The sequence below is a fragment of the Lissotriton vulgaris genome, chromosome 11 (genome assembly GCF_964263255.1).
Source record: "Lissotriton vulgaris chromosome 11, aLisVul1.2, whole genome shotgun sequence".
In the NCBI taxonomy this organism is placed as follows: Eukaryota; Metazoa; Chordata; class Amphibia; order Caudata; family Salamandridae; genus Lissotriton; species Lissotriton vulgaris.
In genome coordinates this window covers 43381580-43393915 of record NC_141699.1, presented here as the reverse complement: position 1 = coordinate 43393915, position 12336 = coordinate 43381580, and the positions used below count along the sequence as shown (strand labels likewise).

The 12336-nt window shown below is 50.8% G+C and overlaps 2 protein-coding genes across 2 annotated transcripts in view; one reads left to right on the top strand and one right to left on the bottom strand.

Moving 5' to 3' along the window:
- DHX37 (DEAH-box helicase 37) overlaps positions 1-7213 on the bottom strand; it is a 308890-nt gene extending 301677 nt beyond the window's left edge. The window contains exon 1 of the mRNA XM_086942683.1: positions 7028-7213. The gene's annotated coding sequence lies outside the window, so the exon portion shown is untranslated. The remainder of the gene's footprint in view (positions 1-7027) is intronic.
- Positions 7094-12336, top strand: part of BRI3BP (BRI3 binding protein) — a 28832-nt gene continuing 23589 nt past the window's right edge. Inside the window, exon 1 of the mRNA XM_086942684.1 lies at positions 7094-7867. Coding sequence (XP_086798810.1) covers positions 7589-7867 — 279 coding nt within the window. The 5' untranslated portion in view covers positions 7094-7588. The remainder of the gene's footprint in view (positions 7868-12336) is intronic.

Sequence of the window (12336 nt, the reverse complement as noted above, 5' to 3'; positions counted from 1 at the left end):
CCGCCCCCCCCCCCCCCTCCCGCTGTGTCCCGCCTTCACAAAAAGTTGGACGGTGCCAGGTTTTCATTTGCGTTTCGGCTTGCAGCTTTTTGCGAATGTGAGCCCGCACATCACATTTTAAGTGCAATGATGTCCTTAGAATCGTTTTAGGAATTTGGTATTTAAATCGATCCGTTTTGTACCTCGCAATTTATCTTAAAATAAAGTATTTGAAATGGAGCGTGATACTCGCCCTCCTTCGGCCTTAAACAAAAGCCTGCTCCGTGTGCCCCGTTTTTAATAGCCTGGATCATTAATAGCCTAGATCATTGTTTGCAGCGCGCACGGGCCCTTTTGAATGTGCGTGCAATCTGTTGCGTCCTCCTTGTGTATGAAGACAAGATGTCCTGCCGCCTGCCTGCAGCGCGGGCTGCAGGTTAATTAATGGGTCTGGGAGGCCTCTGCTGTCCTGACCCGCCATGTGTGAAGCCTTGGACAGTGGAGCCGGGGCTCTGATTAGACTGAACAGCTGCTCGTCAGTGCATGGCCACCAGACCACAGACATGCACAGAATAAGAAGTGGCTGCTTCTCCCTCAGAATCCTCTTGAAAGGAAATTGGCTTTTTGGATTATCCTGCGTCTGAAAACAACGTGCTTTTGTTGCTCCTGCAAAATAATTTCTAGACATTTGACTAAAACTATGCTCGGTTCATCCGTTGGAACTGAGGCAGAAGGGCTGATGCATAAATCACTATGACACACAGTCTCCCACTCTCTCTGGACTGGTTGGGAATGATTACACTGCAAATGGGGACGGAAAAGCATTTTACCAAAAAATACTGTCACTTATCATCTTTAGTAAAGGATCTAAACATTTGTCTGTTAATGGCTCAATAACCCTAACCAATGTGCCACCAATCGCCCTAGCCCAGTTCTGTTCCTTCTGTCTATTGGTAAAAGGCAGGTCACGGTTTGGCCTGGGCTCCTCCTTTTTGCGTGGGCTTAGTTTTTAATGCCTCCCCTTTCGGGAAAGGGCATATTCATTTCACCTTTGAAATTCTTATGAGCTTAAAACGTGGCTCCCTCTTTCTTGCATACTGTGGAAGACCGGCTTCAAGCGATGCACACAGTGCAGCGGGTTGTTTTTGGTAGCTGATTTTCATAGTGTCAGTGAGTCCTTTCAGTCCACAGAAGCTTATGAAGGACGAGACTTACACCAAGGTTTATGGTAGTTGCTCTACTTCAAGAGACCATCAACTAGGAGATTGGGTGTGGTGCCCTTTTCAGCATTGGCTATGGGTGCCCAGTTTATCTCAACCGCCCATTCAAAAGGTAATTGTTGTAACTTAAGGCATCCTCCCTTACCTTACAAGCCCCCGCTGCACAGACATTGTGTGAGGTCATGTAGAATGTTGAGTGTTTGTGTTGGAAGGAGGGTCGGTTGAAGTTATGGGCTGAGCAGTAAGAAGGCTGCTCCGGGTGGGGCTTGCTGAACAGCTTTCTTACCATCAACTTGAAACTAACTGTAACTGAGTCTTAATAAACCACCTTCTACAGGCTACACTCTGGCTACTGGACTTACTTCCATTACAACACTGGCGATGATCAGGAAATTAAACTGTGCATGAGGAACAGGTGTAAGATGTGGGAAGTGAACAGTGAAACTAATAAGATTTCCAATGAACAGAGATTCAAGCCTCTAATGAAGAATGGCACTTGACATCCCCACTTGTGTCTAATTACACCAGACAGCCTGCCGTCCAGGGCAATTCAACAGGCCATCGTAAAGCGCACAGCAGAGGAGATTGCTGGTAGCGTTACATGAGAATGGACATGAAATTATCCGGCAGCGCCGTTTACAAATTTGTGGAAAGTCATGACAGATCTGGCTGTGCTTAATTCACCAAAGGGACTTTGGTGGTGCACTCATTTGGACACGAGTTACGCCTATAGGTATTTCTTTGAACTTTTTGAACTTAATTGGAGTGTGTACACCGTTGCGGTTGCTTTTACCTTCAAAGTTATTCACCTCAACGTCTCGAGCTGCAAGATTGCACAGTGGACGCGTGTCAGAGTAAGCAGAGTGTATAAGCTAGGGAGTCAATCTCCGATGTCGGCTCGTGCTGGGAGCTCGTGAGCCTGCAAGTTACTTGCCTTGAGTTTCCTGGATTGGTATTTGTGTGACGCGTGTCGATCTTGTGCGCGTCACACCTCAGGGTACTTCGAATTGGTGTCGCTTATCGCCTGTTCGCATCACACTACGGCGTATGGTGAAGTTTAACCTGCAACTTCTGATTGATGTGACACACGTTGTCTGTGTTTCCCAGGATGCAGCTATGGAAGGGTGAGTCTGCACTGTGCAGGAAAGTATTTATGTGGCTGAGCTGCTGTTGTGAGGTGTTCGTTGCCAAGGGAGGGGCATGCTTGTCATGGGCAGGGCGTGGAAAGGTTCCTGATCTCATGCCGAGTATTTGAGGGTGCGTTCAGTCAGGCGCGTTGTGATGTGTGTTGCCAAGGTGTGTCTTCGCAGTGGTGCATATCCACGTCACAGAAAGACTGGAATCACCCTAAAGTGATTGCAGCGTACGGGAAGGACTGGTTGGTGTTATCTTCTTAAAGTGGACGGCAAGCAAAGGAGTGAGCCGGGTATGAACAATTGGACCCGATACAACCTGTAGTACCTTTAAGCAAAAAAACTGTGTAAAATTGTGCTGATTTTATTCAGGTGAGAAATCGCTCAGGGGGGAGGGGGAGGACTTAGATGGTTTTGGTCACTTTTATCCTTTGCCATCATAAGTTTAGTGATGATGCTATGCTATGTATTTTTCTAGTTCTGGTTGCATTCTGCTGCCATGTTTTGTTTCATGCCATATGTAATTTCTGCCTAGATGTGTTTCTTTTATGCAAGTCTGATCTTCTGCATGTGGAAGTTTTAGTTTCCCCAGTATGGTGGCGTATGGGTGTTATGCCACACTTATTTTGCTGTCCGAGTGTGTTATTTATAGCATGCTAATTTATTGATGCTATCATTAATTTCATGCATATGCGTATTTGCCACGCTTGTGTGGAGGTCTAGAGTTTTTACCCCTAGTTTTGTAAGTTGTGGGGTATTTGTTATGCAGAATTCTGTTAATTTGTTGCGTTGTATACCCTGGTGTGTTTTACCTGAGACTTTGGTGCCGTCAGGTATGCACAAAGTAGTGCGCTGTGGGATCGTTTACTCTAGAGTGTTTTACCTGAGACATTGGTCCCGTCAGTTGTGCAAGAAGTGATGTGCATTATAGGGTTGTCTACCTTTGAGTGTTTTACCTGAGATTTTGTTCCCGTCAGGAGTGCAAGACATTGTGTGCGGTGTGGGGTAGTGTACCCTGGAGTGTGTTACTTGAGACTTTGGTCCCGTCAAGTGTGCAAGAAATGGTGTGCGTTGAGGGGTTGCGAGTGTTTTATCTGAGACTTTGGTCCCGTCAGATGTGCAAGAAGTTGTGTGCGTTGATGGATCATGTATCCTGGAGTGTTTTACTTGAGAATTAGGACCCGTCCAGATGTGCAAAATGTTGTGAGTGAGGGTATTAGACAAGGCATGTATGGTAAAGAGGGGGTCATGGTAGAGGCCGCGTGGTACAGGCATGCGGTGTGCCATCATTCAACTCTACCAGTCGTTTCATTGGCTCAAGGGTCCATGCCAGCCGCCTTGCCACCCTTGGTGCCAGTATCCATGTCTGGTTACCCGCCGTTCCCAGCACAATTTCTACATGCCATGATAGGCAAGCTGAGGTCCGCTTTGGTGCACGTCTGGGACCTTTGGGACCACTTCGGGCTCAGTTTGTGTTTATGCTAGTAGGTTCACCCTCGCCACCATTTAGCTCCTACTGGCAAGCCTCCAGCAGCGACTTGCTGCAGCTGGTTTTGGATCACCTCCGGACAACAGCATACCTGTTGTATCACTTAGAGCCCTTTCAGTATCTCGTGTCCATAGGTTACAATAGGTCTCACATTTGCGAGACATTAAGCTAATGGCAATGTAAATGACAATGCCATTTATTTATCTGTTTTCAAAACCAACACATAAATACAAAATTTGTCATTTACAATGCCAATAGCTCTAACTTTTCCAAAGGCGAAACCATTGCATTGTAAATGCTTGTTAATAAACCCTTACAAATATATGGCGGCTGCTCGCAAAGGTAACTTATACTTGTGAGTGCTTTATTTGTGTAATTTATTCTTACACTTTTGAGTAACTTTATTTCTTTTGGCTATTCACAAAATCCACAGTCTACACATTGTATTACAGCTGCCAAAGTTTTTCCAAACTTCATTGAGTTGCAAAATCGGAATATAAGGCAACCAAAACATTAAAAAGGCATATTTCACTTTTGCTGCCAAACTTAAATCTATATATGCTTGTCGGCTGTGGTGTATGTGTGAAGACTATAACTGTTACATGTTTTCATAGCACACTGTGGGTAATCATTAGCAAATAAGCATTCCCAAGCGGGTTATTACAAAATGATGATAAAACTAAATAGTCCTGCAAATTTCTAACATTCAATCTTTCTAAACAGGCCTCTATGAAGGCAAAAAATGCTTTCCAAAAAAACCTCTAAAATAAGATGATAAAACGTTTTGAGTGAGCCTTGATATACTTTCAAACATTTGAAAAACAGACACAACGGTTGCTCTAGGAAGGCGCAATGAGCCATAAGACTGAATTTAGAAACTATCAGAATTTCTTTAATATTGTACTGTTCAAATGTTCACAATTGTAATGGTTTTTAATCAATCAAAAAATAAAGTATATATACAAATCTTTCTTTAGAAGCATTCTTTGTAATTACTTAAATAATTAGCCACCCAATCCCACTCCTATAAGGGCTGTAGTGGTACCAGAAGCATAATTTACTGTCCTCTTCGTTGGGTAATTAAGTAATGGTAATTTTCAATTCTGGCAGTCCTTAGTTATCTGGGATGAACTAACCTCAAAATGTCCTCCAGGATTTAGGGTACAACCCTGAGACCATACAGTAGCGGAGGCTTTTTATTTCTTTAATAGAGTTTCGCAACATTAATGGATATTTAGATCTGGTAACTTTCCTTATTATCAATTATCTTTCAAGAAACTCGTGTGAGCTCCAAGTTTCAGCTGGAAATGTTTGTCCAACCATCTGGTTCTCATTCCTTCAGAACTTCCTTCTACTGCAATAATAAACCCCTTGGCGACCTCACCCACAGAGACAACTGGTTTTGAGGATGGCTGCGGAAGACTATGTCCAGGCTCCAAAGTCCAAGATGGACATTGGCATCTCGCACAGTGATGAGCACAAACTTGAGCAGCACACATATGTAAAAGTACGATGACTACATCACGTCATTCTCCAGGTAAAGATATGAACCCTCACAAACGTTTGCAAGTATGCTTCATGCATAAAAAATATAATAAAGGCAGGGGACCACAGCCATGGGCAATGTCATACAATTTACATGGATGGAGTCAGTAAGAATACAGGTAAAAGGACTTTGCCCCTTTGTATTGGTTATGCTGAGAGGAGGCCTTGGTAGATCAGGAGTATTGGGGGGGCGAAATAGGGACCGTGGAGCACTGAACCTTAGGGAGAGTGTGGTTTTCTTGGGTAAGGAGGGCAGGGAGAGTGGTACTATAGGGTAAGATGAGGACACTGCAGGAGTGAGTGAAGTATGGGGGTAAGCAGTAGGCATGGTACTAGAGAGAGAGCAGGGGCAGAGACATCAGTGAAATGGAGAGAGACACCACAGTGCGAGATGAGGACACCTTCAGGAACAAGTGATGTATGGGGGTGGAGGAGGGGAGAATAGGCATGGTACCGGAGGCAGAACAGGGCAGAGACCAGGGAAGAAGGGAGAGTCGTACCACAGGAATGAGTAATACATGGGGATGGAGGGAGGTAAGAATGGGCATGGTGGCAGGGCAGGGAGAGGGGTACCATAAGGCAAGATGAGGACACCGCTGGAGTGAAAAAAGCAGGGGAGATTAGCGGGGCCATGGTACCAGAAACAGAGCAGGGCAGAAGGACCAGGGAGTCTTACCACATGAATGAGTGATGCATGAGAAGAGGGTAAGAAGAAAGCATGGTACCAGAGAGAGGGGAGAGACCAGGGAAGCAGGAAGAGTCGTACCACAGGGTGAGATGAGGACACCTTTGGGAATGAGTGATGCACGGTGTGGAGGTTGGTTAGCAGTGGACATGGTACCAGAGGACAGGCAGAGAGACCAGGGAAACAGGGACAGTCGTACCACATGTTGAGATGAGGACACCTTCAGGAATGAGTGATGCATAAGAGTAAGGGGTAAGAAGGGAGCATGGGAGAGCAGATAGACCATGGGGGAAGGGAGAGTGGTACGTTAAGGTAAGATGAGGACACCGCAGGAGTGAGTGAAGCATGGGGGTTAAGCAGTGGGCATGGTACCAGAGTAAGGGAAGGGCTGAGACCAGGGAAGGGAGAGTGGTACCAGATGCAGAGGCCTGAGAAGCAGGAAGTGTGGTACCATAGGGACGAGGGCTGCATGGGGTGTGACGAGTGGCCATGGTACCAGAGACAGAGGCCAGGAAAGCAGTGAATGAGGTACCACAGGGATGAGGGGTGCAATTGGTGGGCATGGTACCAGAGATACCAGGGAGAGAGGTACCACAGGGTGAGATGAGGACACCTTTAAGAGTGAGTGATGGGTGAGGGTGAAGGGAGGTTGGCAGTGGGCATGGACAAGAGGCAGGGGCCTGAGAAGCAGGGAGAGTGGTACCACAGGGTGAGATGAGGATACCTTTAGGAGTGAGTGATGGGTGAGGGTGAAGGGAGGTTGGCAGTGGGCATGGACCAGAGACAGAGGCCTGAGAAGCAGTGAGAGTGGTACCACAGGGACAAGGGGTACATGGGGTGTGATGAGTGGGCATGGTGGCAGAGCCCTCGGGGGGGGGGGGGGGCATGGCCTCTCCTCACACGGAGGGGCCGGTGAGCGGATAGAGCCCCCGCTGCAGAGCCCGGAGGCTCACCTTACTCCCCTGCCCAAACTCACGTTCACTCCAATGGGCAAAGCATGGGCAGCAGCACCAACTCTGCCGGAAGCGGATGTGACGTCGACAACGAGCACAGACGTTCTAGCGAGAGAGAGATGGCTAGGAACCATAAGGTGACTGGAGACAGTAGCTGCTACAACCCGGGACCGCCACGCACGTTCTAAGGTGTGACGCTCGAGTAAAACAGAGAGTGGGATTAGCTATCACCGCACAAAGATGGAGCCCCCAGCTGTGTAAACAGTCTGTACGCATCGCTATCCCCGCACCAAGATGGCTGCTACGAACGCCAGTGTGCGCTCTGCTATCGAGTCTCCTTCCAAGATGGCTGCCACTGACGGCAAGTCTCACTCCCTTACTAGACTCGTACCATCTGTTACTGCACTTAGAAGATAACAGTCCAAGATGGCGGACACACTACTCACGACGACCAGCCGCAGCAGTGTGTTTTACGTTACGACGTCGCGCTCCCTGTACTAAGATGGCAGACGCAGCAGTGTGTTTTACTTCACGACGGACGTCGAGCTCCCTGTACAAAGATGGCCGCTGTTTACGTGCGTTGAATGAGAAGCGGGCCCGCTGTCCTTCGTCTGTTTCGCGCTCACGGTGCAGCTCCCGCCGCGACCTTCCGTTCCCGCCAACAGCCCCGCCGCCCGGAGATGGCGCGTGTCCCCCGGCCGCAGGCGCTGCTGCTGCTCGTCCTGGTCATCGGCTCCGTCGGGTGCGAGGCCGCGCGCAGCCGGAGCCCCGAGAAGCAGAACGCCTTCCGCCGGGCGGCGAGCGCGGCCTACCAGGGGCTGAGCGCGGTCTGTGGAGAGGAGAACGTGCGGGCGGCGCACAAGGTGAGGGGGGGCACACAAGGTGAGGGGAGGGGGGGCACAAGGTGAGGTGAGGGGGTGCACAAGGTGAGGGGAGGGGGGGCACAAGGGGAGGGGGGCAGAAGGGGAGGGTGGCGGCGCACAAGGTGAGGGGGACACAAGGTGAGGGGGGCAGAAGGGGAGGGGGGTGCACAAGGTGAGGGTGGCACAAGGTGAGGGGGGTGCACAAGGGGGTTAGGGGAGCGCACGGGGAGGGGGAGCTAGGGCGTGCACAAGGTGAGGGGAGGGGGGGCACAAGGTGAGGTGAGGGGGTGCACAAGGTGAGGGGAGGGGGGGCACAAGGGGAGGGGGGCAGAAGGGGAGGGTGGCGGCGCACAAGGTGAGGGGGACACAAGGTGAGGGGGGCAGAAGGGGAGGGGGGTGCACAAGGTGAGGGTGGCACAAGGTGAGGGGGGTGCACAAGGTGAGGGGGGTGCACAAGGTGAGGGGGGGCACAAGGGGGTTAGGGGAGCGCACGGGGAGGGGGAGCTAGGGCGTGCACAAGGGGAGGGGGAGGGGGAGGGCACACAAGGGGAGGGGGGGTGGCTGTTAACTTTTATGTCCTGGATGGGGACTACATGAAACTGATGTGGAACACTTTTTCTGAATTGAGAATTTTGACTTTGAACTACAGTGATCTTTGTAATTAGACTGTGGATGGATATTCGAATAGCCCTGATGAAGTCCGAGATGCAGAGGCATCAGAACTGACGAAACACGTGTTGGCTATATGTGATCTGGAGAAGGTTATTTGTGATAACAGAAGATTTTAGCGAACAACAATAATAAAATCGCTGTGGATAAAGAAGATTGACTGGACTTCTTTGTGTTACATGTGGACTTGGGCTCAGGACATTTTTCAAATTTTCTCTACAGGACTGGGTTACTGGTCCATTTCTAGAGATATGAGTGGCTGTCCCCGTCCTCGGAGCACACTATATAAGTAGATTGCATTTAATTTAGGGGAACACTTGAGCAACTTTCTGCGCAGGAAAAGTCTTGCCTCTGATCTTTCCTTTTTTAGGTCGAGGGCTCCGTCGCACTGTTGTAAGCAGTGTGGGCGGAGCCCGAAGATTTAATGTTTCTTAGAGGGGGCTTGGAACCCGCCCCTCTTTTCCATTGGCTGGTCTAGTAAATGCTGGCCAGCCATTGGAGGAGTGGGGGCGTCACTCGGTTCAAGCCCCGTCTTTTTCGGTTTCGGGGGCGTTTTTTGAAGCTTCTTTCTTGTTTTCTTTCTCTCCTATTCCGATTGGCTGGAATTTTACCTTCCAGCCAATGGGAAGAGGAGAGAACGAAAGCCAAAACAGCTTTGCTTTCCTGAAGCTATTTCAGGCCAACCGCCGTCGGAAGAAGTCGTCCTCAGGTGAGTGCTTGTCTCTCATCGTCTTCTTTATTTCCTTCTTTCTGTCTCCATATCCCCCTTTCTCTTCTTGTTTAATGAGTGGTGTTGGTATCCCACAAACATGTATTTAGGACGGGTAGCTAGCCCTCTGCAATGGCTAGCACGATCAATATGTTCAATTGCTGCTTTTTGCCTCCAAGAAGAGTGGGGGAGGGGGGCATGGATGCTGAGTTTACATTCATCTGTCCGCACCAGCCCGGCACGACTGCAGTCTCAGTTTGTGAAGTTGCTGTGCTTCGCCTCTCTTCCATTTCCCTCGGTGCAGAATGAAGCAGCCATTTCCTCCAATCATACTGGTTTCTAATGTGTACTTACAAACAGAATCTCTTCCAAAGTGGAGCTAGCTCTGTGCTTTAAGCAGACCCTCCAGGATTTCGCGATGTCGCGGTGTGCCGGTAAATCAGCACTTTTGTAAAAATGCTGCGATTTTTACATCAGCACTTCTGTAGAAATCGCAACATTTTTACAAAAGACAATGCATGGCACTATATCCTGGGGGTCTGCTTAATTTCCCGCTAAGTGTTAAATGGGCTCTGGCAGTCGTGGGAAGTTTTGCGTGAGATATGGCGGCCTTCAGCCAGGCGAGCGATGCATTGGGGCACGTGCCCCCCCCCCCCTGTGCTGGTCCATTGCCTGGAAGTTAAGGCCCAGCTCCCCCGCTGCTAATGGGTGCCGGTTTAAAGCAGCCTGCTTGTTTAATTCTCATTGTTATGATTACCCGCGCTAAAAGCCTGTTAAATACCACTTCACTTTATTCAGATGAGGATGGAGCGCGCCGACCGTACTGGGCACAGCACATTGGGCAGGATCTGGTCAGGGGTCACCAAGTGGCAATGGACGGCCGTCACGCTGGCTCCAGTGTCGCGGAGGGCTTCGGCCCGGTGCCCATTAATGATGACCCACTGTCGGTACTTCTGAGTGTTGCCCGGAATCTTGGCCCGGGGGACCATGTCTCTTTCGCCTAGACATTCCAGGGACATGGCGGCGGGCTCCCACTCGGTCTGGTCTTCGTCATGGTTCTCTTCTTTGCCCCTTTCCTCTCCCAGGGAGGCGGCCGCGGTTTGGCGGACCGGTGGTGCCGGGCCGCTGGTTCATTGAGCAGTTGGGGTCATTGGCATAGTGACCGGGTCGCCGGCATTTGTGGCAGATAACGTTCGAGCGGGGCCCCGGCCTTGCTGGGTGGGCCCCTCTTCTGGCCAGGGATGGCGAAGTGTTAGTCGGGGGAGGTACCGCGGGGGAGTCTCGGTTCCTGTTCTGGCCGCCTCGCGGACGGTGGGGCCCCTGGGGAGCTCGGCCGTGGTCTCCCATAGAGTTACGGGGGACCCGGGTGCTGACCTAACGATCGGTCTCGACGGCGAGTTTACGCGGCTCGGTCAGCTTGCTGTCGAGGAGATGCTGCCTGAGTTCGACAAAACAGTTGTTGGAGAGGTGCTCCCATACAATGAGGTTGAACAGCTGCTCGTAGGTGGTGACCTGGCTGCCTTTGATCCACCCCTCTAGGGCTCTACTATAGAAGTTCACGTACTCCACCCATGTAGTACCGGGGATTTTCTTACAGTCTCGGAATCGCTGCCGGTACATCTCGGGGGTGAGTCCATAGCGAGTAAGGAGGGCGGCTTTCATATGTTCGTAAGAGTTCATCTCGGCGTCTGGGAGCTCCAGCAGGGCGTCTTTCCCTTCGCTGACTAACTTCCCCCACAAGCCGGCACCACAGTCCTTTTGGGGTACTCGATGCAAGGTCATGGCCACCTCGTAGGCCTTAAACCATTGTTGGATGTCGTAGTTTTTATAGTATTCTTTTGACAACATCTTTGGGGATGTGGACCTTCGTGTCTGCAGGAGGAGGTGGGCTCCGGTTCCCTGAGGCGCTGGCCTCTCCATTTTTGGCCTTAATCTCAAGTTCTTTTAAGCCACGCTCGTGCTCGAACGTGAGCTGCTTCTCCTCCAAGACCCTCTGCCTTCGTTTCTCCTCCAGGTCTCCTTGCAGCCGTACTTGCTCAAGGGCTATCTTTTTCTCGGCCAGCTGTAGTTCTCCGTCCAGACTGAGTCGGGCGAGCTCAAATTCGTGGAGCCGGCTCTTTTCTCGCTCTCGGGCGTCTTCGTGGGAGAGGCCCCTGTTTACGTTGGTATTTCTTTCCTCTGCTTGGGTTGTGATGGTTCCCGGGTGCATATCTGGGATCGTGTTATCTTCGTTCTGGGGTGGCGTCGCTCCTGCCTCTACCCATGTTTGTAGGGCCTGCTTGAAATCGTCCTTGGTGCTTAGTCCAGTGGTAGCGATGCCTAGGCCCTTGCAGAATTGTTTCAATTCTTTGTGGTTATAGTCTTCCAACCGTTCCTTCTGGAACTCCGCGGTCAGTCTGGTTTCCTTGGTAGTCATGGTTGTGGTGTGTTTCTGTCAGTAGTGGGTGAGTCACTCTCCGTACGATTTGCGTCGGCTCGGATCGCACCGCCGGCCACCAATGTTAGAAAGGTGATCCAAGGGGGAGGCCGAAGTTGTCTGGCCGACCACCTCGAGACCCGCCTCTCCTTCTGGAGTTGGCCGAGCGCCATTGAGAGGCTTCCTGGCGAGGTTCCTCTCCAAGAATCGTACAGCCGAGCAATCACACCACTACAAATGGACACCACACAAGGATAGATTCTTAGAGTCTTTATCAGCAATCAAGGCAGGTTCTTTCAGCAATATGTACTAACGGATCGAGGGATCCTTAATGTCTCGGTAACTGTGGGAATGGGGTAGCGGGACAGTCTTAGTACCAGCCTGGCACAAGGATACCCTACACTCAGCTCTCAATCCTCGAGCTGAGGGGTTCCGCAAGGTCGAGCCGCAACGTCGTCTGCAGAGCTCCGGGATGGTTTCAGCGAGGTCGGGCCGCGGCAGCGCCAGCAGGGCTCCGAAGATGGTTTCAGCGAGGTCGGGCCGCGGCAGCGTCAGCAGGGCTCCGAAGATGGTTTCAGCGAGGTCGGGCCGCGTCAGCGTCAGCAGGGCTCCGAAGATGGTTTCAGCGAGGTCGGGCCGCGGCAGCGCCAGCAGGGCTCAGAAGATGGTTTCAGG